The sequence below is a fragment of the Pristis pectinata genome, chromosome 9 (assembly GCF_009764475.1).
Source record: "Pristis pectinata isolate sPriPec2 chromosome 9, sPriPec2.1.pri, whole genome shotgun sequence".
NCBI lineage: Eukaryota > Metazoa > Chordata > Chondrichthyes > Rhinopristiformes > Pristidae > Pristis > Pristis pectinata.
The window spans coordinates 23,120,753-23,145,254 of record NC_067413.1 but is presented as its reverse complement, the minus strand read 5'-3'; the positions used below and the strand labels follow the sequence as shown (position 1 = coordinate 23,145,254).

General features: G+C 41.5%; 1 protein-coding gene across 1 annotated transcript in view; it reads left to right on the top strand.

The window, feature by feature from the left end:
• Positions 1-24,502, top strand: part of tg (thyroglobulin) — a 282,508-nt gene that overhangs the window by 242,340 nt on the left and 15,666 nt on the right. The window contains exon 45 of the mRNA XM_052023465.1: positions 2,817-2,924. Within this exon, the coding sequence (XP_051879425.1) occupies positions 2,817-2,924 (108 nt within the window). The remainder of the gene's footprint in view (positions 1-2,816; positions 2,925-24,502) is intronic.

Sequence of the window (24,502 nt, the reverse complement as noted above, 5' to 3'; positions counted from 1 at the left end):
CCTCCATTCCCATCACCAAGAGTAGCTTGTTAGTGCCACAGTTCACTAAAATGGACACCTTGAAGGGCAAAGCTTTCACACGAGGTGTGCAGTAGGTAGTAAGTGAGCTAACCTGAGATATAAACCACCTTGATCTCATCCTCATCAATCTACCTGCTGCAGATGATTCTATCCATGATAGGATTAGTGGAGACAAAGACCTGTCTCCACACAAAGGAAATCCTTATCATTTTTTTTGGTGCTATCACCATACTGGGTAGGACAGACTTGAAACAGGCCTGGGTATTTGTGAGGCTCTGTGGGCCATCTGTTAGTTTCAATTATAACAGTTTTTGTCTACGTGTGTGTGTGTGTGTGTATGTGTGTGTGTGTGCGCGCACGCACATATATTTTCTGTTTCAATACTTCTGAAAAAAGTCAATAGTATTCATTATTTTCCGAATGTCATAAAAAAAAGTAGGATAAATTCAATCTAGCCAATTACTACCCAATCAGCCTACTCTCGAACATTAGCAAAGTGCTGGAAGGTGTTATTGACAGTGTTATCAAACGGCGTTGATTTACCAATAACCTGCTTACTGATGCTTAGTTTGGGTCCAGGGTTGGAGCCAAGCACTTGTGCTCAGAGTGGTCCTGTGCAACAGTTGTGAGGTGGGGTGGTGCTGTTGGACAGGGCAACAGGGTTGGGTCTGACAGTCGGATTGATGTTGATCCCTGCATACAGCAGTTCAATCAGAAAGAAAAAGTAAATGTCTATCCTGAAGTTGTTAAAGCAACCTTAAACTGTTGAACTATATGCAGATAATCACTCAGGAGCATTTGAATGTATAGTTCAATGATATTGGACATCCATTACCTGTGTTCTTTTTTTAACCTTGCAATTGGCCCTCTCCCAGTGTTTGCCTTTAGTGTCGAATCATTGCCATGGAAGACCAGTGATCATTAGAACCATTCAGCTGGAAATGTTTATGCCTCACCCCAGTTACCCTCTGTAGTTGTGCCAAACCCGGGTGCTGCTATAATCAGAAGCAGCATGCATCCTCATTAACATGATATTTGCAGCCTTGTGCTTCATTTATACCGACTATGCCTATTTGAATTGTACATTTAAAGGGTGCTCGGGGGGATAAAAGACCTTTCATGTTTAACAGCAGGACACTTCATAAATATTAAAATTTGGATGAAAGTAACCTAGGCTGTTAAAGTCATTGCAGGTAATAGAGGTTTGCCTGGTTCAGTATCTGCAGTGTACGTCATCAAGGAATCCAAATTCAATTTCTTCCCATGTCATTGAGTTTCAATATATAAATCTAATGGCTGTTGAGGGGTTTCAAGCAAAGGTCATCCAGGAAAAAGGGAAATGGAAAATCACTGGAATATACTTCGCATCCATGACTTGATGTTCTGTCAGATTGGGTCAGTTTGTAGAGATCTCCATGCTGCGTCTAGCTATCAGCCTCATATTGGGGTCTGAACTAATCTAGATCAACGCTCCAGACTGACAGTATGGTGGATTGTTGCTGAAGCAACTGACCCTTTTTGGTGACATTAAACCAAACATCCAAGTGAATATAGGAGCTTCTGTAGAACCAGAGGAAAAGAAATGAGTTTTACAAATGGCTGGGCCAGCATCTCTCTCTCAAAGAACAGTGTCAAAGAACTGGTTCATCATCACACAGCTGTTTATGGCAAATTTATGGTGGAGAATTACAGAAAGCCAATGCGTTAACATAAATACAAATATTTCTCGTCATTTTTGTTACTGCAAAGCAAAATAGTTTTTATTGTACAGATCTGTACAGTTTAGAAGGTTACGGGCCAAACGCAGGCAAATGGGACTAGCTTGGATGGGCATCTTGGTCGGCATGGACCAGTTGGGCTGAAGGGCCTGTTTCCGTGCTCTATGAATCTATGACTCTAGTGGCAATTATAATGTGACCTGGGGCATTTGCAGACCCTTTCCCCATGAATGTAATCAGTCCTCTTCCTATTGACTGTAATCGGTCCTGTGCCTTTTATGTTAAAAGAAACTTTACAGGAAATATGTTTAAAGGCAATGAAGTAAGTATTTTCCAGGAATATAAATAATGTTTTGCTTACTTACTAATGGTGTATAAATATTCTTCCCAGTCAAAAGATCCATTGCAAATGGTCAAGCAAAGACCTTCCCTTGTGAAATCCATGCTGATTATTCATTTTATTATGTAGTTTTTGTTTTTCATAGGCCATCATTCTTTAGACATGTTCTCTTTCTCGTCCTAAATATGGATATTCTATTAGCTATCAGTCATTCACTGATCCTACACTTCCTTCTTAGAATTACTAATTATGTGCCTCTGTTATCTCACATATACTTTCTTTTAAAAAGCATACATATAATTGGCCTGGACAAGGATTTTAATTCCCATCGAGTTCTATTAGTTTATACAAAGTCTCTTTTTAAACGTGGTTTTATTATTTCTAATCTCATCTGATGTCATGTTAACCTGCTGTGTCTCTCTAATCAAAGTAATTATTCCATCTTTGTTAACCTTCCCTATGATTTTATCTTCTCTATCCAAAGTGCCTCAATTCCCACCCTATTCTTTCACTTTTTTTGATGTTGTACCTATAAAGTATTTTACTGTTTGTTTCATGTTCATTGATGATTTAATTTTAACTTTTCTCCCAATCTCCCTTTTGTTGCTTCTGTGCTCTCCATTTTAATTAATGTATGCCTTTTTCAATGCCCTGAGGTGCTGAGTGTCCAACTGTTATATTCCTATATACTTATTTGGCTTGGGATCAAAGTCTCTATGTGTGTTATTTGTTCACAGGGACTACTTCATCATCTGCCCCGTTATAAAGATGGCTACTCACTTGTTGAATAGCACACAAGCCAATGTCTTCATGTATCACGTTCCAGGAAGTCTTTCTCAGCACAGGTAAGAAAACTGCAGCAAGACTATAAAGGATCTTCCTAACTGTTTTTTTTATTAATTTACGAGATGTGAACATTATTAGTCTGGTATTTATCACCCAATTCCTAGTTAACACAATGGTCTGCCTTTCCCTTGAAACACTAGCTGTTTTAATCAATTGAAGGGATTTGCTAGGCCATTTGAGAGGATGGGACTGCAGCCAAGGAAAAATTGTAGGTTCCTTCCCTAAAGGACATGAACGAACGTGTTGGTTCCTTTGAGTGGTTTGACAGCCATTTGGGCAGATGTGATGGAATAACTGATTAGGTTCTACCCATCCTTTCACATGCTGACATGATTTTTCTTGGAACAATACAATGATATCAAAGTATGATTGGAAGTCTTGAGAAGTGCTGGGCTTGGGTTTTGGTCAGGATTGAAGCCCAGCAAATATGTCACCATGTGGAGAAACTAACTCTGATACAAATTTAATTGGACAATTAGTCTGATGCATACTAAATCCCTCAGGAGAGGTATGTTAACTAGTAAAATATCAATGTGCATTTGGTGAGGATTTCAGGACATTGGACTTTGGTTGTGAGGCACCAAGTCCTGGAGTAGTCTTGAGATGACAGTCAGAGGACTGAGATGATACACATAGCAAAATGTGGTTGAATCTGCTACAATGCCTGATTTGCCTGACAAGGTATTATGCTCCTGCTACTTTCTCCCAGAAACCTGCAGCTAAGTCACCTTCACTCCTGTCATTAGTTTTCTCCTTCTAGCTCCTTGCTGTCCAAAGTAGCATATGATGGAGGTCATCAGTGGTCCAGACCATGATCTTTGAGCATTTTGAATCAAGTTCTGAGGCTACTCCACTCATTTTACTCCAACTCTTCTAATTATATTTTTGAAGTATCACTTTATAAACTGGAACTGAGATAGTGTGCGCAGTTCCTTATCACACTCAATGCTGTTCCTTGGATGGCAAGCCCGGAAGTAAACTTTCTATAAAGTGATTGTGTAAAGACAATTAATTTTTAACTGTGCTGAGGATAATTCTTGATTTGTGGGCTTTTGCTACATTGTTAGAGTGAGGAATGAGAGAATTTCCATGAAAATCCACCTAATACTGGACTTCAATGCTCCTGGCATACATCCAGTTGCCATTATGGTCTTGTGTTACCCCACAAGGAACTTGTGAACTGACACAACCTGTGTGATTTGTAGAGCAGACCTAGACCTGGTGGATTTTCATGGAGATTTTCTCATTCCTCACTCTAACAATATAGCAAGAGCCCCAAAGTCAAGCAAATAATGTAAATAGCATTTGTGTCCTTCCATCTAGATGTCACTGCAATTTGTCTTCCCACAGTTAAGGATCACCCCATTGGTGATTCTGGACCAAAGTCATAGGGAGTGTTATCATTGGCTCATGCTAGCATTTCTTGAAATACTCTATTGGGCCTAAGTCCAGGGTTTGCCTGAAAGGATTGCACTGAACAACTGCCTAGAAATTGGTCATGCCTGTAACCATACAAATTAAGAGCAGGAGTAGTCCGCTCAGCCAACAAGCCTGTTGCACCATTCAATCAGATCATGGCTGATCTGCTCTCATCTTTCATCCCTTCCTTATCAAGACTACCTCTACTTTAAAGATATTCAAAGATCCCTACCCTTTGAGGAAAGGAGTTCCAAACATTCACAATGCTCAGAGAGAAAACATTTTACGTTATAGCTATCTTAGGTGAGTTATTTCTTATTTTTAAACAGGGACCTCTAGTTCTGCATTTTTCCCCAAGTGGAAACATCCTCTCCACCACCCCTCAGGATCTTATACATTTCAACAAGTTGCCTCTCTTCAAAATTCCAACAGTACAATCTCTTCGCATGACAAGTCTGCTTCTCAACTTAACTTTTTTCTTCTGCTCTCCATTGGTAAATTTGATGCTGCCTTGAGCCTCTAATGTCAGGTTCCTTGCACAAGGAAAGGCCTTCCCTTTGCTCAGCCCACCAGTGCAGAAGTCATAAAGTAAGTCAGGTATGTCCATGGGTGGGACTTGGACCAGTTCTGTCCCCAGATACTAGTGGAAGAGAGAAGAGTAGAGATTGTGACTGAGTTTGGAAGGGTAGGGGTTGGCACCAATTGATAAATAAGGGGTCAGGTTGAGGGTTGGTGGGAAATTCATGTGAATATAAGAGGCCAAAGATCCATGGAGGAAAGATCAAGGGTTATGATGAGGAGGGATGGGTGTATTGGTAGAAGAGTCAGTAGTCGTGGGTGGGGATTGCAAGTCTGGGGGCTGATTTGGTGATTGGGGAAAGTTAGTCATTGGGTTAGTAGATCAGTATTTGTGGGGAGGTGGTATTGGACAAAGGTGAATAAACTGGAGGGCAGAGAGATGGGTGCAGAACTGTGGTTGGAAAGACTGTCTGAGGTGGAGATAGGTTCCATATTACTTACTATTACTTGTATAGCATGCAGAGAATGTGGATCATCTGCAATCAATGCATGTCATTAAAATAGGTAGCGTACACCTCCTGGGCCCAGCGGTGGTGGCAGTTGGATCATCAGAATAGTTAAAGTGGAGGTAGACATATATTTAATAGATTTAGGAATAGAAGGGTATTTGGAAATAGCACAGAAAAGGAGTTAAGGCCAGCATAGATCAGCTGTGATCACATTAAATGGCAGGGCAGGCTTGAAGGGCTTGATGGCCTACTCCTGCTCCTATTTCCTCGTGTTCTTGTGTAAACAGGATCTACTGAGTCAGGTTCCTACTGTTGAACTGGGAGCTGTTCAGTCAGATCTTCTTTAAATAGTGATGAGCAAGAATATCAGGAATTTTGCAATCCAAATGGTATGATCCTGATATTCATGTTCTATTTTCCACAGAAATTGATTGGCAGAGTTTAATTCTCGGCAAGTGATGTGTGCAGACGTGGTATAATATAGGAGCCATAAACCTTAAAGAACCTCATCTGTACTGAACTTTGTAAACCCACAGATTTTTAATTCAAAGGCTAGACATTCACTAAACAAGCCATGCCAGAGAAAAAAGCTTTTATAAAACTATTAATATAAGCCAATGTCTGTATACAGTGTAGGAGTTTCTTCAGTTAGTCCATGGTGAGGAAAATAAACTGTGTAAGACTTTTTTTTAATCTATGTCATGGACTGAAATGAATGATGAGCGAGATAGACAGGCTGCAAAGGGGATGCTCAATCCAAACAGATGGTGACGGCCATCCAGGCAGATGATATAACTGTTCATTCTTCAGTCTGCCTGAAACTTCTAGTTTGGAATTCTGAGAAACCTTAATCTATTTTTGTTCTCCTTGAGCAGAGTAAACAGTTATTTGGCAATCTGTGGCTGTGTCACACCCATACATTTTGTGGCAGTATTATGTCCTAAGCAAAAGCATTTATCTCATCGTCCCTATGTTTTTCACTATCAACAATCAAGTTTAAATTCTGCAGTGTTTATGTCATGGTGTATGCAAGTCTTGGGCCCAGGAGATATATGCTGTCCACATCAATGACATGCATTGATTGCAGATGATCCACATTCTCATGCTATGTAACTTACCCAGTAAAGAAGCTATGATGCTGATAACCAATGTGAGCATAAAATTGATTCATTAAGAACCCAAAGATAAATGAGGTGCTGACACAAGAGACTGCAGATGCTGGAATCTGGAGCAACAAACAATCTGCTGCAGAACCTCAGTGGGTGGAGCAGCATCTGTGGGGGGAAAGGAATTGTCGACGTTTTGAGTCGAAACCCTACATCAGGACCAAGAGTTGAGAGGGGACTCCAGCAGCTGTCTCCACCTTCACCACCCCCCCCCCCCCTTCCCTCTACCAGGTTCCATATTCCTCTTTCTTGTCTGCTTCCATCTATCATCCACCTGCCTCGGCCCCCAACTCCACCCCTCCCCCCCCACCTGGCTCGATCTGCCCATCACCCCCCCCCCCGCCTAATCACCCCTGTATACCACTCCCCCTCTTTCCTTTATACTGGCTATCTCCCCTCTCTACTCTCAGTACTGATGCAGGGTTTTAATCCAAAATGTTGACAATTCCTCTACCCCCACAGATGCTGCTTGACCTGCTGAGTTTCTCCAGTAGATTGATTATTGCTATAAATGAAATGCTATCCTCTTTAAACTGCTCTCAGCAGCTGAACACCACTGCAGTTATGCAGTATGAAACAGGCACTGAATGGTTAACTCAAACCTCCCTCTTAGCAAGATATAATAGCACACAGGCCTCCTTCATTTACCTTTGAAATGCAGCTACTCTGCTTTGTTGATTCATTGCACATCAGGACAGAATTTAGAATTGGCTATGCCTTACTGATAGCAAAACAGAAAGGCCAGAGTTCCGTTATGTGAGATTTCTGCACCCAAGGTTCTTCCCCCTTCACTCTTTGCAGTTTATATCCCAGATTTCCCTCATATGTTTACTTCTGATATGCAGAGCCCTGTGTTTGAGCATCTCCAGTGTAAAACTGTTTGATCTCTCTTTGTAAAATATTGGCTGCTTCCTCCAAGCCTGCAGTTAGCTGTAACTAAAGTAGCATTCCAGTTAATTACTACAGGAACTTTGTCCCTGCGATTCACCCTTTATAACCTTCACAATGTTATCTAGTTCCTCCTAACCTTGATGCAAAGCATGGCTAACAAACATAAAATTGCAGGAAGCTCACTGACAAGCACAACAGATTTCTCCTGATGCATATTGCTCTGCATAGAGGGTACAATAAGGTACTCAATAATTGTAAAGAATCGTAATAACCTTGTGTAGAATAATAAATCATGGAACAAAATAATCAAATAATCAGCGCCTTTCCTTGGACCTCATACAGTTCTTCCAGCTGTAGACGGTACCCATTTGAGTTCCTGAAACAGGAAGTTTCTATCAAAAAATGCCTGAAGAGGATTCTGTAAAACCATTGCCAATAATTTAACTTTATTACCTTTAGTGCAACCATTTAATGGATTCAACTACTGCAGAACCACAGCCAAGAATTAGATATCCTTAAATATTTATAGGTTGTATTTTTGTATGATAAGCATGTCTATTCTTCATTCTACGTAAACCTTTGAACTAAATGTGGATTTCAAAGGTTAGATTCCTTTCCATTGATTCCCATTTTTATTTAGATTCTGGCCTCATTGAGCAGCACAGCAGCTCAGTCCTTTCATAGAAAGAACTTGGGTTATGGCTACTCTGTGGCTGATTGCTACTAAACTGTCCTATGAATGCCAGGCACCTACCATGTGAGCAAGGGATATTACAAAGTTGGATAGTGCCCTTCACTTCATTGGGTAACTGCACTCATCTTGTATAAAGCTGCAACCTACAGACCACAATATCTTTGGTTCAGTGTCAAGTCTGTGCTGAGTTGGCTAATCTTGACTGGAACAGTAAGGCAAACTGGCACAGTCGGATGATGGTTATGTTATTGGATTAGGGCCAGAGTACATGAGTTCAAGTCCTAATGTAGCAGATGGAAAATATGAATTCATCTTAAAAATTCTGGTATGTTGTCATTTAGGGAAGATAATCTATCATCTTTACCCTTTATGGTTCACATGTATTCTTCAACCTTACACAGAAGTTGTTGTCTGCATGGATTTAAGTAAGGCTCTTAACAAGATTCTGTGTGACAGCTGGTCAAAAAAGTTACAGTAAATAGAATCCAAGATAGATTGGCAAGTTGGAACCAAAATTTGTTCAATGGCAGGAAGCAGAGGATGATGGTTGATGGTTGTTTTTGTGACAGGAAAGTTGTTGTGGTGGGTTTCCACAAGACTCAATACTCACTCACTTGCTTCGTGGTGTAAATATTTAGACAAATGAGGGAGGGTGAGCATGATAAAGATGTTTGCAGTTGACAGGGAGAAGGAAAGTTTTCAAATTCAGGAGGATATAGATGCTCTGGTAAGAGAGTCACATAAAGAATTGAATCCAAAAAAATGTCAGGACATGCATTTGTGGAGGTGCATAAAGGCAAAAGAATATAAACAAATGGCGTACATTGAGGAATGGATGAACCTTGGCATGTATGTCCACAGATTCTTCAAAGTTCCAGGACAGGTTGACATACAGGTTGCTTCCTTCATTGGCCAAGGCATAGTAATTTCACTGGGGAAGGTGCAGAGGAGATGTACAAGCATGCAGTCAGGACTAGAAAATTGTAGCTATGATGAAAACTTGGAGAGGCTGGGCTGGTTTTCTTTAGTATGGAAGAGGCTGAGGTGAGACTTAATTAAGGTGCCTAAAGTTATGAGGGTCCTGGATACTTGCCTATAAAATGAGGTCACAAACAAGAAGCCATAGATTTAAAGTAATCTGTACATGGATTAGAGGGGAAATGAGGAAAAATGTTTTCACCCAAGTGGTGATAGTGGTCTGGAATTCTTTGCCAGAGAGTGTGGAGGCAGAGAACCCTCACTTATTGCCTGAATATGTACTTGCACATCTGAGATCTGCAGGGCTCCAGATCACATGCTGGAAAGTGAAATTAAATTGGGCAGGTTTTTTTCAACCAATGTGGATGTGATGGGCCACATTGCCTCTTTCTGCATAAAAGAATTTCTATGATTCTGTGAATTCAGCATGGGGACTAACTATCAGGATTTCCAGCAACGGAAATTAAAGAAACAAATTACAACAGTATTGATCTCCTTAGGCAATAAAGATTAAAGGAAAATTATCACCAAGTTCAAGCTACTCCACAGAGCTGAAGAGGGAGGGACAGTCAAAGAAAGAGAAAGGAAGAGGGAGTGCGGGAGATCACGCAGTTTCCAGCACTCCCCACTGAGAGTCAGTTGCATGTCCTGCTTCAAATTATCAATAAGTTTTATTTAAGAAGAGGATATTGAACTGCAGATACAAGCAACTGTCTTTTTGTCCTTACTCTCTCATTACTTCATACCAAATAAAATAGCTTCTTCTGCACAGGCAGAAATATCCATCAAATCAAATGGAAAGGAAATACTTCACTTGTTTTAATGCATTGATGGCCCACAGGCTTAATGTCAAGTTCAGACTTTCAAAGTATCACAATCATAAAGATATCCGATCTCCTTTCCCTAAACTAAAGTGTTTAGAAATGTGTTCTTTCTCATTGATCAATATGTTTGATGAAAAGGATTCACCTTGCTGTCCAGACTTGGTTCTTGACCCCTCCCCCCCTCCAACCTCCCTCTCCCCATACACTCCAAAATTTGTAAATTGCAACAGCACCTAAAACGGAGGTTGCCTGGACATTCATATTTCTGAGAACAGTGGGACCTAGCAACTCCAGCTCCCTTCTCTCAGAGCTAGTATACAATATCACAATATCTAGCCTGATTGAAGGGTTGGGACCTCTAAGATTTATTCTTACATTTGCCAAAATATTTAACTTGTGACTGTTCAATTGTTAACAGAATTGATTGCCCACAGATTTTCTTTTAGAAATACACACTTTGGAAATCTTACTTTCCTGGCAAATGTGAGAAGTGTAGAGAAACATTCCCCCTCTTTCTGCACTGCCCACACACTAAGGCTGAGCAGTAGGAAACTTACTTAGCAGCTGAGCTGAAGGGGAAAGTCTATGGAACTACTTTGGCAGAAGCTTAATAAAGGTGGGTAACAACAAAGAGCAAAAGAAGGGGAAGGGGTATGGGTCAGGGTCTTGAATCCTTTTTATCACAAACCACTGTGGTAGACAAAGGAAACCTGCAAATCAGTTAATTGTGGTTTACCATTGATTCTATGAGCAAGTTCACTATCAGGAGTGGATCAGTAATGTCCTGGGTTCAGGTTCTTCATCCATTCTGATTCTTATCCAGAACTGTTCTAGAGCTACTCCAGATGCATAACTTGGTGTGCTGCAAAATTGTATTTGCAGGTCAAAGTGTTCTTAATGATAAAGGAATTCCTGGAGTTCAAACAGAATATGTGTCATCTGGAAGGGAATCTAGAACAAGACAATGTCATTTTAAAAATAAATCTAAAAGCTGGAGGAAATCTAAATATTCCTGGCAACAAGCAGTGCATTTAGAGTCCATTAATGAGATTGATAGACTTTTGTCAAGTAGTTTTTTTTCCAATGGACAAATAGGATTTAGAGTTACTAGAAATGCACCAAAGGAACAGATGGATGGTGTTAGATGGATCAAAACTCTTCTGTTGCAATGCAAGAAAAAAACACAACTAATTTATACTTAGCAAAATCTAATAAACAACAAATAGATAACGACCAGGCAACTTATTTTAAGTAATATTGGTTGAAAGATAAATATAAGACCATAAGACAGAGATGCAGAATTAGGCCATTCAGCCCATTGAGTCTGCTCTGCCATTCAATTGTGGCTGATTTATTTTTCCCTCTCAACCCAATTCTCCTCACCTCTCCCCATTACCTTTGATGTCCTTACTAATCAAGAACCTATCAACCTCCGCTTTATCTACCCAATGACTTAGCCTCCACAGCCGTCTGTGGCAATGAATTCCATAGATTCACCACTCTCTGGCGAAAGAAATTCCTCCTCATCTCTGTTCTAGTGTAACGGTTAGCATAACGCTATTCCAGCACCAGCAACTCGGGTTCAAATCCGGCCACTGTCTGTAAGGAGTTTGTACGTTTTCCCCGTGCCTGCGTGGGCTTCCTCTGGGTGCTCTGATTTCCTCCCACATTCCAAAGACGTACGGGTTAGGAAAGTTGTGGGCATGCTATGTTGGCGCTGGAAGTGTGGTGACACTTGTGGGCTGCCCCCAGAACACGAGACAAAAAGATGCATTTCACTGTGTGTTTCAATGTACATGTGACTAATAAAGATATCTGATCTGATCTGAGGCTGTGTCCTCTGGTCCTAGACTCTCCCACCACTGGAAACATCCTCTTCACGTCCACTCTATCCAGGCCTTTCAATATTCAGTAGGTTTCAATGAGATCCCCCCTCATCCTTCTAAACTCCAGCGATTACAGGCCCAGAAGCCTCAAATGCTCCTCATGTGTTAACCCTTTCATTGCTGGAATCATTCTTGTTACCCTCCTCTGGACCCTCTCCAACACCAGCACATCCTTCCTTGGATATGGGGCCCAAAACTGCTCACAATACTCCAAATGGGCTCTGACCAATGCCTTATAAATCCTCAGCATTACATCCTTACTTTTATATTCTGGTCCTCTTGAAATGAATGCTAACATTGCATTTGCCTTCCTTACTGCCAACTCAACCTGCAAGTTAACCTTTAGGGAATCCTGCTCTAGGACTCCTGAGTCCCTTTGCACCACTGATTTCTGAATTCGGTCCCCGTTTAGAAAATAGTCCATGCCTTTATTCCTTCTACCAAAGTGCATAACCATACACTTCCCTTCCTTCCATCTGCTACCTCTTTGCCCATTTTCCCAACCTGTCCAAGTCCTTCTGCAGACTCCCTGCTTACTCAACACCACCTGCCCCTCCACCTATCTTTGTATCATCTGCAAACTCGGCTACAAAGTCCTCAGTTCCCTCATCCAGATCATTAGCGTATAATGTGAAAAGTAGTAGACCCAACACCGACCCCTGCGGAACACCACTAGTCACCGGCAGCCAACCAGAAAAGACCCCCTTTATTCCCACTCGTTGCCTTCTGCCAGTCATCCAATCTTCTATTCATACCAGTACCTTTCCTGTGGCTCCAGTATCATACCATGGGCTCCTATCTTGTTTAGCAGCCTCATGTGTGTCACTTTGTCAAAGGCCTTCTGAAAATCCAAGTAAACAACATCCACTGACTCTCCTTTGCCTGTCCTGCCTGCTACTTCCTCAAAGAATTCCAACAGATTTGTCAGGCAAGTTTTCCCCTTAAGGAAACCATGCTGACTTCGGCCTATTTTATCATGAGCTTCCACGTACCCTGAAATCTCATCCTTAATAATGGACTTTAACATCTTACCAACCACTGAAGTCAGGCTAACTGGCCTATCATCTCTTGTCTTTTGCCTCCCTCCCTCAAAGAATGGAGTGATATTTGTGATTTTCAAGTCTTCTGGAACCATGCGTGAATCTAGCAATTCTTGAAAGATCACTACTAATGCCTCCACAATCTCTTCAGCTGCCTATTTCAGAACCCTGGGGTGTAGTCCATCCAGTCCAGGTGACTTATCCACCTTCAGACCTTTCAGCTTCCCAAGCACCTTCTCCTTAGTAATAGCGACTACACTCACTCCTTCCCCCCGACTCCCTCGAATTTCTGGCATGTTGCTGGTGTCTTCCACAGTGAAGGCTGATGCAAAATACTTATTCAGTTCGTCCGCCATTTCTTTGTTCCCCATTACTACCTCACCAGCGTCATTTTCCAGTGGTCCGATGTCCACTCTTGCCTCTCTTTTACTCTTTATGTTTCTGAAAAAGATAGCCGGATATCAAGAGATTAAGCTGAAGTAAGGTGTATTTCTTGGCTCGACTTCTTAGAATACTTCCTCTCTCCTTTTCAGACAGTTTCTCACTTCTAACTGGCACTTCCAGGTTGGCTGGCGTCTAGTAATGGTCACAACCAGCTGGCACAGTTTATATTTCACTTTATCAGAAGAACACTCTAAATAACAGTGAATATCTAACCCAATGAGTAGCAGCCACTGAAAGAAGGCTAGAAAAATGGACCAAGGTTCTATAAATATCATTTGAGGTCAGGTTTCAACTAGATCCACTCTTGCTATAAAGGATGGTGGAAGGATATCTAAATATATCTGAGAAGGAACCATAAATAAAGTTAATCATTATTTTCCTTATGAGGTTGGATGGATGTGGTTGGAAATGAGGCCTTTAAAGAATGATGGTTTTGTACTAAAGTAACTGTATGTTCAGATCTTGAAGTTAACTCCCCTGACAAAATAAAATTTTAACCACACAATGGTCACTTATAAGACCACAGTTTCAGCACCTTACCTGCTCCTAACAATGGCAGTTTTGTTATATTTCAAACAAACATATTTTATATATCTAACACATTCAGAGGGAAAGGAACAGTGCCTGTGAGTCAAGGGAATAGGGGGAGAGGGATAAAGGCTAAGCATCAGGAAGAGGTGCCCAAGATCAGACTAGTAATTGGCCAAGGTGGAAGCTTATGCCTGTTTTGGGTATCAAGGTCTGAACTGGGAGCTTCGAAGGATTACAGTATCAGAGGTGAAAGGCTAAAGGGTTGAGGCTTCAGGAACTGTGGCCATCTTGAGTGGAGTGGGAGTTTCGGGAGGATCAGAGTGGGTGAGCAAAGATCTCAGAGGGTCAGGTAGTGGTGAGGAAAGGGGTTTAATGCAATGTTGGGGATTATGGCTGTATGCAAGATAAGTAACAGACTTACTTGACCGGCATGTCAGTCCAGCAGGAAGAATTGGTTTTCCAGGATTGCCCAATGATAGTCACTCACAAAACAACTTGGTCCAAATTGCTCCAAAAGAAGCAGAATAATGTCATCCCACGAACCCGTTTTGCAAAAATCAGAGGAACAACTAACTCAGGCCCACAATTGCAGGCTCAAGTGCCAAAATAACAAAAAGACTGGGAAAATCATATTTCAGTTTGAGGAAAATAATGTTTCAATTGCATTGTGCAATAAAAGTTATACAACTGAATTTTTAGGCATTCCGAGGGGTCCAAAGTAGGATACAAATTACTGATGAAGCTGGAATTCGTTACACTAAGCCAGAAACAGGAAGCCTCTCCATGAAGAGTGTTCAGTCACTGAATGATACTTATCTTTCTGAGAATTAGTTCTGGGAATTTTTACTCTGGGTATATCATATTAGAATTGATCAACAGCATGGGCAAGAATAAAAGATTCACATCAATATAACCAGGAACAAACTATTCGACAAAAGTGGTTTGTTGCAGTGGGGCAAATGGTCAAAATTCTGCTTGGCCATTCTAAACTAATAAAGTTTATGCTCAGTTTTAACATGTTAGAATTCTGAATACTATCTGTATCCATGAGGTTAATTGAACAGCTCAGTTCTTTTTAAATGGGAAGTTGTCTCACTGAAAATGCAAAATTCCCCTATCACAGTTCAGGATTCCGGAATAGGGGTTTTGACCTGCTGGAAAGAGATTGAAATTTATAGATGATTTTCTGATGTGGCCTCTGAGGACTTCCTTTCTAACAGGCATTTCAATGACCACTCAACAGCAACTTATGTTTTAGAAACTGTGATATGATAAAACATCCCAGAGTGCTTCACAGAGACAGTGAACCCAAAGATAAGAAATAGGGTGTGACCAAAAGCTTTGTCAAAGGGATAGATTTAAGGAGAGCTTCAAAGGAAGAGAGAAAACATTGGAGTTAAGGAAGGTGTTATTCAGGCTGAATCAGTTGTTCAAAAGTTTTATGGAGTTAATGTTGAGTTTACAGATTTAATGGCAGGTGGCTTCAATCTCATCAATGTTTAACTGAAGGAAATTACTGCTTAATTGAAACTAGTCATTGGATAAATAGTCTGAAAGAATAAAACAGTGCTTGAGTTGAAAAAAAACATGGAGAAATGAAATCATACTTCTAAATTGTGGTGCAATGTTAGCAGGGCTGTCATGCACAAGGAAGGTGAGGCAAGGGAGATTCTTGGAGAATGGACTTCAGCAGTGACATTGTGACCAAGTGTGTAAATGGAGCCCAAGTTAAGGTAGTCCCTTTAAGTTGGAGTATAGCATTGGAGGAGGTGTGTGTGTGGCAGACTATGTTAAAGATTACAGAGAATGAGCAAAAAGGGAGGGAAAGTACCTCATGGTGGCATCCACAGGGAATATTTTTGATGACTTTTAATGTTATGGGTGGGGTAACATCTGCTTGGAGTGATTCCAACTTGGAGAAATGAACATAGAACTGGAAAAACACATTAAAGGGCTATTTATGCTGTGTCAGGCTAGGTGTAGAATGTTTACTTGACATCTTAATGAGTGACTGGATCTGGATGGGTTTGAACTTGTATCTGCTTTAAATTCCTGCAATGCTGTTGAAACTGACAAGCTAAATGGTGCAAGGACTGAACTATAGCTAGTTATAATGCTTAAGAGGTACTGTTGATTGAGCAGCTGAGCTCCTTCTGTGCCTGTTTTACATAAGGAGGAGGAAAGTGTGGGTGGAGATAGTTGAGTATTTTTGTAAAGAGGCCTTGATCAACACTTTGCTTTAGAAAATGGGGTGATGTGGCAGTTTTATAAGGAAGGAATGATCTCTGATGAAAGGCACTTTTACAATTTCAATTTGCAGGAGGCAAATATTTGATGGAAATAAGCTTAAGGGAATGCCAGTAAAATTAGCTTGAACTGGCCAGATGGGAATGCAAGTTGAAAGAGACAGACTTCAGAGTAAAATTTAAAATAGGACTGTGGTGATTATTTTACTTTTCGTTAGTGGTGAGAGTGTTGGAGATGTGTTCCAAGGGGGAGTTTCTGTCTTACGAAATGATGCTCAGTATTAGGCAGAGAGGTCCATTAAGTCTGGTCCAGGCAAGTAAGTAATAGTTGGCTCGATCCTCCATTGTTTATACCTCTTTGAATTGTGCTATGCAAGGGGTAACAACAGGGAATGGTGCAGGGAATAGAGTACGTTATGGATGGACCCAAGAGATTGTTTGCTCTGAGCATTTGCTGTTGAAGTATATGAACTGTCAAAGGCCAAGCTATGAACCATTTGTATTGACTTGAGGGAGGAGTTTTCCCCACTGATCACGAAAAGAAATGTTTAAAAAAAAATAGGAATGACATTAGTGCTGAGTGCAGGGAACTGAACTGAGGCAGTCAAGTTAGCATTTGATACCATGGCAATAAAGAGGTCTTGGAAGACAATCATAAGCATGGAACAAAGTTTATATGAAGGTAACAGTTTAAACTGGTGGAATGGGTGATTTTTTTTTTGGGGGGGGTGGAATGGAGATCAGGCAGCAAAGAGTTGAGGTGGAAACTGAAATCTAAGGATGCAAGTCACTTGGTTAAACAACAGATAAGTATGATGCTCCAAGGAGAAGCAGCTCTCAGATGATAAGGGGAGAACGGTTAGTATATGATTTTTAAGAAGAACACTGACAATATGGAAGTCTGGAGGAACAGTTGATGGAAAATGTGTTAAGTGGGTTGGAAATTAAGAAGTGTCATGGCCGTGACCAGTTTCAGTAAGGGCCAAGGTGCCAGTTTGAACATTGATAATTACATGGATGGCAATGACTTTTTTTCATGAGCAAAGAGATATTTTGGAGAAATATCCAGATGGGAGGAATGTAATAATCAATCTTCACCACTCAAGGGTGGTGATGACTGTGGTAATTTGTAAAGAAGAAAACTGGTAAAGCTGGTCTCCAGTCAGTTTAATTGGTGGGAAAGTCAATGAGGTACTGGTGCATTTGGTTTGGTGCTGTGTAAAGACAGTATCATGTACTTTGATGAATCTTTCATTGAATGGCAGGAGGCAGAGAGGATCAACTACTGGCCATGTCAGAGACAGACTTGCACTTTCTGTTTTTAAAAACTTTGCTATGAGAGAGATGTTTGAAAACCAGGTGAGGACAAAGACTACTCCTGCTCCTATTGTCCCTTCTGACTTTGGTCCTTCTATTAATGTGAACAAAATAGTCCTACCTGGTAGCTCTATTCAAAAGAACAGATTCAAATTGATAAGCTTTAAGATTGTTATGGAGAGGGATAGACTTGAAATTAAGGTACTGAATGGGGGGAAAGGCTAAGTTCCACATGACAAGACCTGCCAAAAGTTGACTGCAGGTGGGTCCACATGTGACCAGTGAGAATCATTCAAATGGAATAGTGAAAGTTCAGAGCTGGTGTGGTCTTGTGATGGTGAAAGGTATGTCTAACAAGTCCAATGAACACTGGATGTCGAGGGATATCGGGGTTCCCATAAAGAAAAGAATAGTAGCTTATGGAAGGAGCAAAAACAATGCTCATAGAGGAGCATAGAACATGTAGGGTGGTATCAAAAAAATAATTAAGAAGAGGGGAGAAAACACTGTCAGGCAAGATTATGGAAATTCTGAGAGCATTTTATTAGTATAGTAAGATAGAGTAGGGCCCATTTGGGACAAATTAGGCAAACTGTGTATCATGCCAGATGACAAAGGTGATGTCTTTAGTGAATAAAGATGAGAGGTATTCATTTTTTGAGAAGGACATTGTAGATGAGGAATTCAAGAAGGGCTTGCTAGAATTCTAGAGAATATTACCATTGAAAATGGCAGTAAATGTGGTACCTTTTTATTCAAGAGGACAGCAGGGATAAGCTGGTAATATAAGCCTTTGAGTCAAACATCAGTGCCTGGGAAATTATTGGGGAAAAGTTCTGAAGAACAGCATTATTCTGCACTTGGAGAAGTAGGAATTGATCATGGAAAGTCAGCATAGCTTTATTAGGAGGAGGTCCAATCTGACTATTCAACCGAATTTTGAGGAGGTGACTAAGTACGGTCAAAGTGTCTATATGGATTTCAGTAAGGCCTTTGACAAGGTCCCACATGGGAGATTGCTCCAAAAGGTAGGAGCCCAAGGATTTGGGGCAATTTGGCAAAATAGATTGGAAGTTGGCTTGATGATAGGAGGCAAAGGATGATGGTCAAAAGTTGTTTTTGCAATTTGAAGCTGGTGGTGTATCACAGAGATTGCTGATGTTTGTTATATACATTAATGATCTGGATGTGAATGTAGGAGTTGTGATTAGTAAGTTTGCACATGACAAGAACAAAGGTGGTGTGAGGAGTATAGGCATGAGCTTACAGGGTCATAAGAACAAAAGAAAACCACATAAGAAAAACAAGCAACTCTATCCAAGTTCCACCATCAACACACCAAGATGAAGCCTGGTGAATCAAGGAAATGAGGGCTATAGGTTGTGGGGAACTGGCACAGAGATGAGGCCTGGGCATATCATTCATGAATCATATGGAATTGTAGGACAGGCTTGAGTGGCTGAATAGTCTATTCCTGTTTTCATGTTCTTAAATGTTCTGTCTGACTTTGAATCTTGTATTAACCTTTTGTCCTTCCTGATGGATCAATTCAAAAGAACTGATTAAAATCTAATCTTCCTGAATTTATAAATTGGAAAAACACTTCCAATTTTCTAGCTTTCTTTTTGACTCTTGACATGTTCCAGCTTTATCCTTGAGACTGAACATTGTAAAATGCTGATACCTTTAGTGCTATGAGAGGTTATTTATTTGGTTGTTCAGAGTGATTGAATCAAGATAGGCCTGAACTTGTACCTTCATATAACTTGTTAGAATTGAAGGATAAATATTGCAGAAACTCTTGCTATTTCTCCTGTCGAACAACTTAACTGTGCTGAAGGAGGAGCTTCATGACATGGAATTGGCAGTACAAGAGAAGATGTAACTGCCTCCTCACAGTTGCACTTTCTCTTGAACTGTCAATTCCGTGCAGTGACACAAATCAACTTTCATGTCCTGTAGAATGAACATCCTGCTGCAATATATTTTGCTGTTTATCCATTTGTTTTAACGTGCCATTTTAAGTAATTTAGGCCTTGCATTTCACTAGTTCTTGTGTTGAAACATCAATGCATTTTGTGCTTGAATCAAGTCATGCCTCTTTCAAGAAATAAGGACAATTGGTCAAATACCAGTTTGAAACTGTATCTGAATGAAGCTTTAAAATGGGAACTGTGCACTTCCTGAAAGGACCACACTAAGTTAGATGCAGCTGTCAACACATTGCTGTAGAGCAATCTGAGAAAGGCCTCAGCTCTTAAAGACTCATTCCTTTTGGTGGTCACACAGTAGCAGCAAGCACTATGGCTGCCATAGAGGAGGGAGATATGCAGGGAGAGAAAGAGCTCCTGAATTCACTGAGGCATCCCTGGTCAATGGGGTATCTGCCAAGAGTGAGGTCCTGTATTTCAGGAGGTCAAGAGACCTGCCAGGGCTGCCATTAGAAGGGTCTGGCAGAATGAAACCAGAGCTGTGACCCCCAGGAGTGAGAACCTTGAGTAATCAAACAATAGTGGGGAGGGGAAAGACAGTGAGTTGCATGCCAATGCAGAGCCTAATACAGACCCACTTATCCAGACACAGAAGTACACTCTCAGATTTTAAGGGCACAAATACTGTTACTCCATCCACAAATACCACACACCTTGCTGTCTCCTACATCCCTAAGAATGCAACAAAAAAATAGGAGCAGGATAGTCTACTAGGTCCCTCAAGCCTGCTCTGCCAGTCAATATGTTGACATGAAACTACAGATGCTGGAATCTGGAACAAAAAGCAAGCTGCTGGAGGAACTCAGCAGGTCAAGGAGTATCTGTGAAGGCAAAGGATAGTCAACATTTTGGGTTGAGACCCTGCACCTGGACTGTGTAGAGGGGAGGTAGCCACTATATAGACGTGAAGAGGAGTGATAAGGTGGGAGCTGGCAAGCAATAGGTGGATCCAGGTGAGGAGGGGTTAATTGCAGATGGAGCCAGATGAGGCAGGGGAGGGTTGTGATAGCGACAGAGGTTGGGAGGTGATAAGTAGAGACAACAGGTGGCTGCTTATTATGGAATCTGATAAGAAAGGAAGATAATGAGTAGAACCAGATCAGGGAGGGATAGTGTGCAGATGCCAATGGGAGGGGGAGGGGATAAAGGACCCAGTGGGTTGAGTGTGTGGGTTATAGACAGCTAGAACCATTCAATATGAACGTGGCTGATCTATGCTGGCCTCCACTCCTTCTGTACCAGTTCCCCATAGCCTATAATACTTTGATCTTTCAAATATTTATACATTCCCTGTACCTTCAATTAGAACATAGAACAGTATAGCACTGGAAAGGCCATTCAGCCCACAATGTTGCACTGATCTTGATGCCAATTTATATTGAATGTCCTCCTCTTGTGTATCATCCATATCCCTCCATTCCATTCGTATTCATGTGTCTATCTAAAAGCCTCTTAAACTCCACCAAACTGCCTGCTTCTACTACTACCCCTGGTAACCCACTCCAGACACTACCACTCTCTGCATTTCTGCATTTGAAAAAAAAACTTGCCCCTCATGTCACCTTTAAACTCCACCATTCCCCATGCCCCCCCCCCCCAACCTTAAAAGCATATCCTTTGGTATTTGACATTTCTATCCTGGGGAAAAGATTCTGACTGTTTACCCTATCTATGCCTCTCATAATTTTACAAACCACTATCAGGCCTCCCTTCAGCCTCTGACACAATAGGGGAGAACAAACCCAAGTTTGTCCAACCTTTACTTGCAGCTCACACCCTCTAATCCAGGCAGTGTCCTGGTAAACCTCTTCTGCACCCTCTCCACATACTTCCTATAATGGGGTGACCAAAGCTGCACACAATACTCCATGTGTGGTCTGACTAAAGTTTTTTTTATAGCTACAGCATGATTTCCTTGCTCTTGTACTTATACCCCTACCAATGAAGGCAAACATTCCATGTACTTTCTTTACCACCTTATCCACTTGCATGGCCACTTTTAATGAACTATGAACCTGGGCCCAAGATCCCTCTGTACCTCAATGCTATTAAGGGGCCTACCATTAACTGTATACTTTCTCCTTTCATTTGACCTCCCAAAGTGCAACACCTCAGACCTGCCTGGATTAAACTCCACCTGCCACTTCTCTGCCCATATCTGTAACTGATCTATATCCTGCTGCATTCTTTGATAGTGCTTTACACTGTCCACAACTTCACCAATCTTGGTGTCATCTGCAAACTTGCTAATCCACCCATTTACATTTTCATCCAAGTCATTGATCTATATCACAAACAAGAGGTTCCAGCACTGATCCTTGTGGAACACCACTGGTCATGGACTTCCAGCCAGAATAACAGCCTTCCACCCCTACTCTGCCTTCTTTGGGCAAGCCAGTTCCAAATCCAAACTTGCAATTCACCCTGGATCCCATGTATTTTTATCTTCTAAATCAACCTACCATGAGGGACCTTATCAAATGCCTGACTAACATCCATGTAGACAACATCCACTGCCTTACCCTCATCAAGCACCTTTGCAACCTCTTCAAAAAAACTCAATGAGGTTTGTGAGGCATGACCTGCCCTGCATGAAGCCATGCTAACTGTGCCTAAGCAGATCATCCCTTTCCAAATGCGCCTAAATCCTATCACTAAGTATCCTCTCCAATAGCTTTCCTACCACTGATGTGAAGCTCACTAGCCTATAATTACCTGGCTTATCCTTATTTCCCTTCCTGAACAAAAGAACAACATTTACTACTCTCCAGTCCTCCAGGACACACAGATCTTTGTCAAAGCCCCAGCAATCTCCTCTTGCTGCTTTCTACTTATTTATGTATTTATTGTATGCCATCAGGCCCTGGGGACTTATCCATCTTAATGCTTCTTAAAAAAAAGACAGTATTACCTCCTCCTTAATCTCAAAATGTCCCAGCACATTAGCATGCCCCGCTCTGTTTTCACTATCCTCCAAATCCTTCTCAGAAATACCAATGCTAAGTACCCATTCAGTACCTCAGCCACTTGGTCTGACTTCAAGCACAAGTTCCCTCCTTTATCCTTGAGTGGACCTACCCTCTCCTTAGTTATCCTCTTTTTCTTAATGTAAGTATAAAATGCCTTGGGATTCTCCTTGATCCTGCTCACCACCATTTCCTGGCCCCTTTTGCCCTTACTAATCACCTGCTTGAGCACTTTCCTGCTATCTTTATACTTCACAAGAGCCCAGTCTGATTTTAACTTCCTAAACCTTAAGTATGCTTCCTTTCTCTTCCTGACTAAAGTTATGACCTCTCAGGTCATTCAAGGTTCCCTTACGTCACCATCTTTGTCCTTGCTCCTTACCAGAACATGCCGATCCTGAACTTCACTCAGCTGGTCTTTAAAAAAACTCCATGTCAGATGTGGACTTGTCCGACAGCAGCTGCTCCCATACTCATACCCCTCTTCAGTATGAGTAGCTGCTCGGATTGTGCATGAAGCTGACTCCAAGGAAGAGAGTGAAGGCAGCATGGGCCAGACACTTGCAAGTGCAGCAACACAAAAGTGCTGAAGGGACTCAACAGGTCAAGCAGCATCTATGGAGGGAAATGGACTGTCGATGTTTGAGTTAAAGACCCTTCATCTGGACTGGAAAGAAAGGGAGAAGATATCTAGTATGAAAAGGTTGAGGGAAGGGTTGGAGCAAGAGCCAGCAGGTGATGTGAATCCAGGTGAGGAGAGTGATGGGCCAATGAGCTGCTCTCCATTCTCTCTGCACCAATCCCAACCTCACTTTCAAACCCACATGTCTCCAACTTGCAACTGGAGGTATGTCAGCCAGGATTGCTCCAGGTCTGGCAGGTAAAACATTGGTGGTGCAGCCAGACTACCAACTGATCAATGCACCCTTGACTACCCAGTACCCTGAAAATTCACCTGCTGTGTGGGTTCAAGAAATCAATGACCTCTTCACGAGGTCACTAATTCACCTCCCACCACAACCCCCACCACCAACCCCCCCCCCCCGCCCCCAAGTTACACACTCAACCATGGCCCTCAGCCAGCCTTCCCTGACAGCACCTTCAGTTGGCTGTGGGTCACAGTTTGAAGCCAATCCAACGAGGATAAGAATTTATGTGAATTGTCAAGAATATCTGTGCAGACTGAAAACAAAATTTGAATTCTGTAGGAATGGTCTTCACAGATGGACATATCTTTGCCTCCTGCACAGGGCCATCACCCTCCATTATGAAGTGCTGAAGAAACACCCCTGTAAATTGTAGAACTTTGAAAGGTAATCTGCACTCTGCTCTGAGGATGTTCATTAAGATCTGCAAATGCCAATGGAATATCCCTTTAAATTATGAAAAAAAACATGAATAGAGCATGATGTCCTACAAATTCTACTGAGACTATCCATGATGATTGTGTGGAGCTCCAATCTCCAACAGGCAGAGGTTGTGGGGGCAGATATATTAGGGACATTTAAGAGACTCTTAAATAGCAACATGATTGATAGAAAAATGGAGGGCTATGTGGGAGGGAAGGGTTAGATAGATATTAGAGCAGGATAAAATGTTGGCACAACGTCATGGGCCGAAGGGCCTGTACTGTGCTGTAATGTTCTGTGTTGGTACAGACAGAACAAGTCATTACACAAATAATGACATCGTTGGGTGCATGCCTGGTACTGGGAAGAGGTCAGGTGTATGATCATGGTCATAAACATGCAGTTTAATTTTGGGATTGGTGTGATTTCATCAAGGAATGATTGCCGACATGATTTACTCCAGGTAAAGCTGTTTGTGGTGTATGCCACATCATATGACCTAGACAAGAGTGATTATTCTTTTACTCAAGAGTATAGGAGGTCTTTGTGGTACATTTCCACAGGCATTTCTCCCACTTGCCTATGGAAACCTTATTTGTATAGCCATGGAAACAGGAAAAATGGCATGGATGTAAACTATGTATCTTTTTGTGATTCCTGTGGCTCTTCCTGGATGATTGGGAAGATCACAATAGATATTTACTCCCCTCAATCCCCACAAAGGGAAGTGTCCATCCAATAGCCATCAGCTAACTAGAATGATGACATTACTGTCCTCACTAGTTATCAGATATTGGTCATATAACC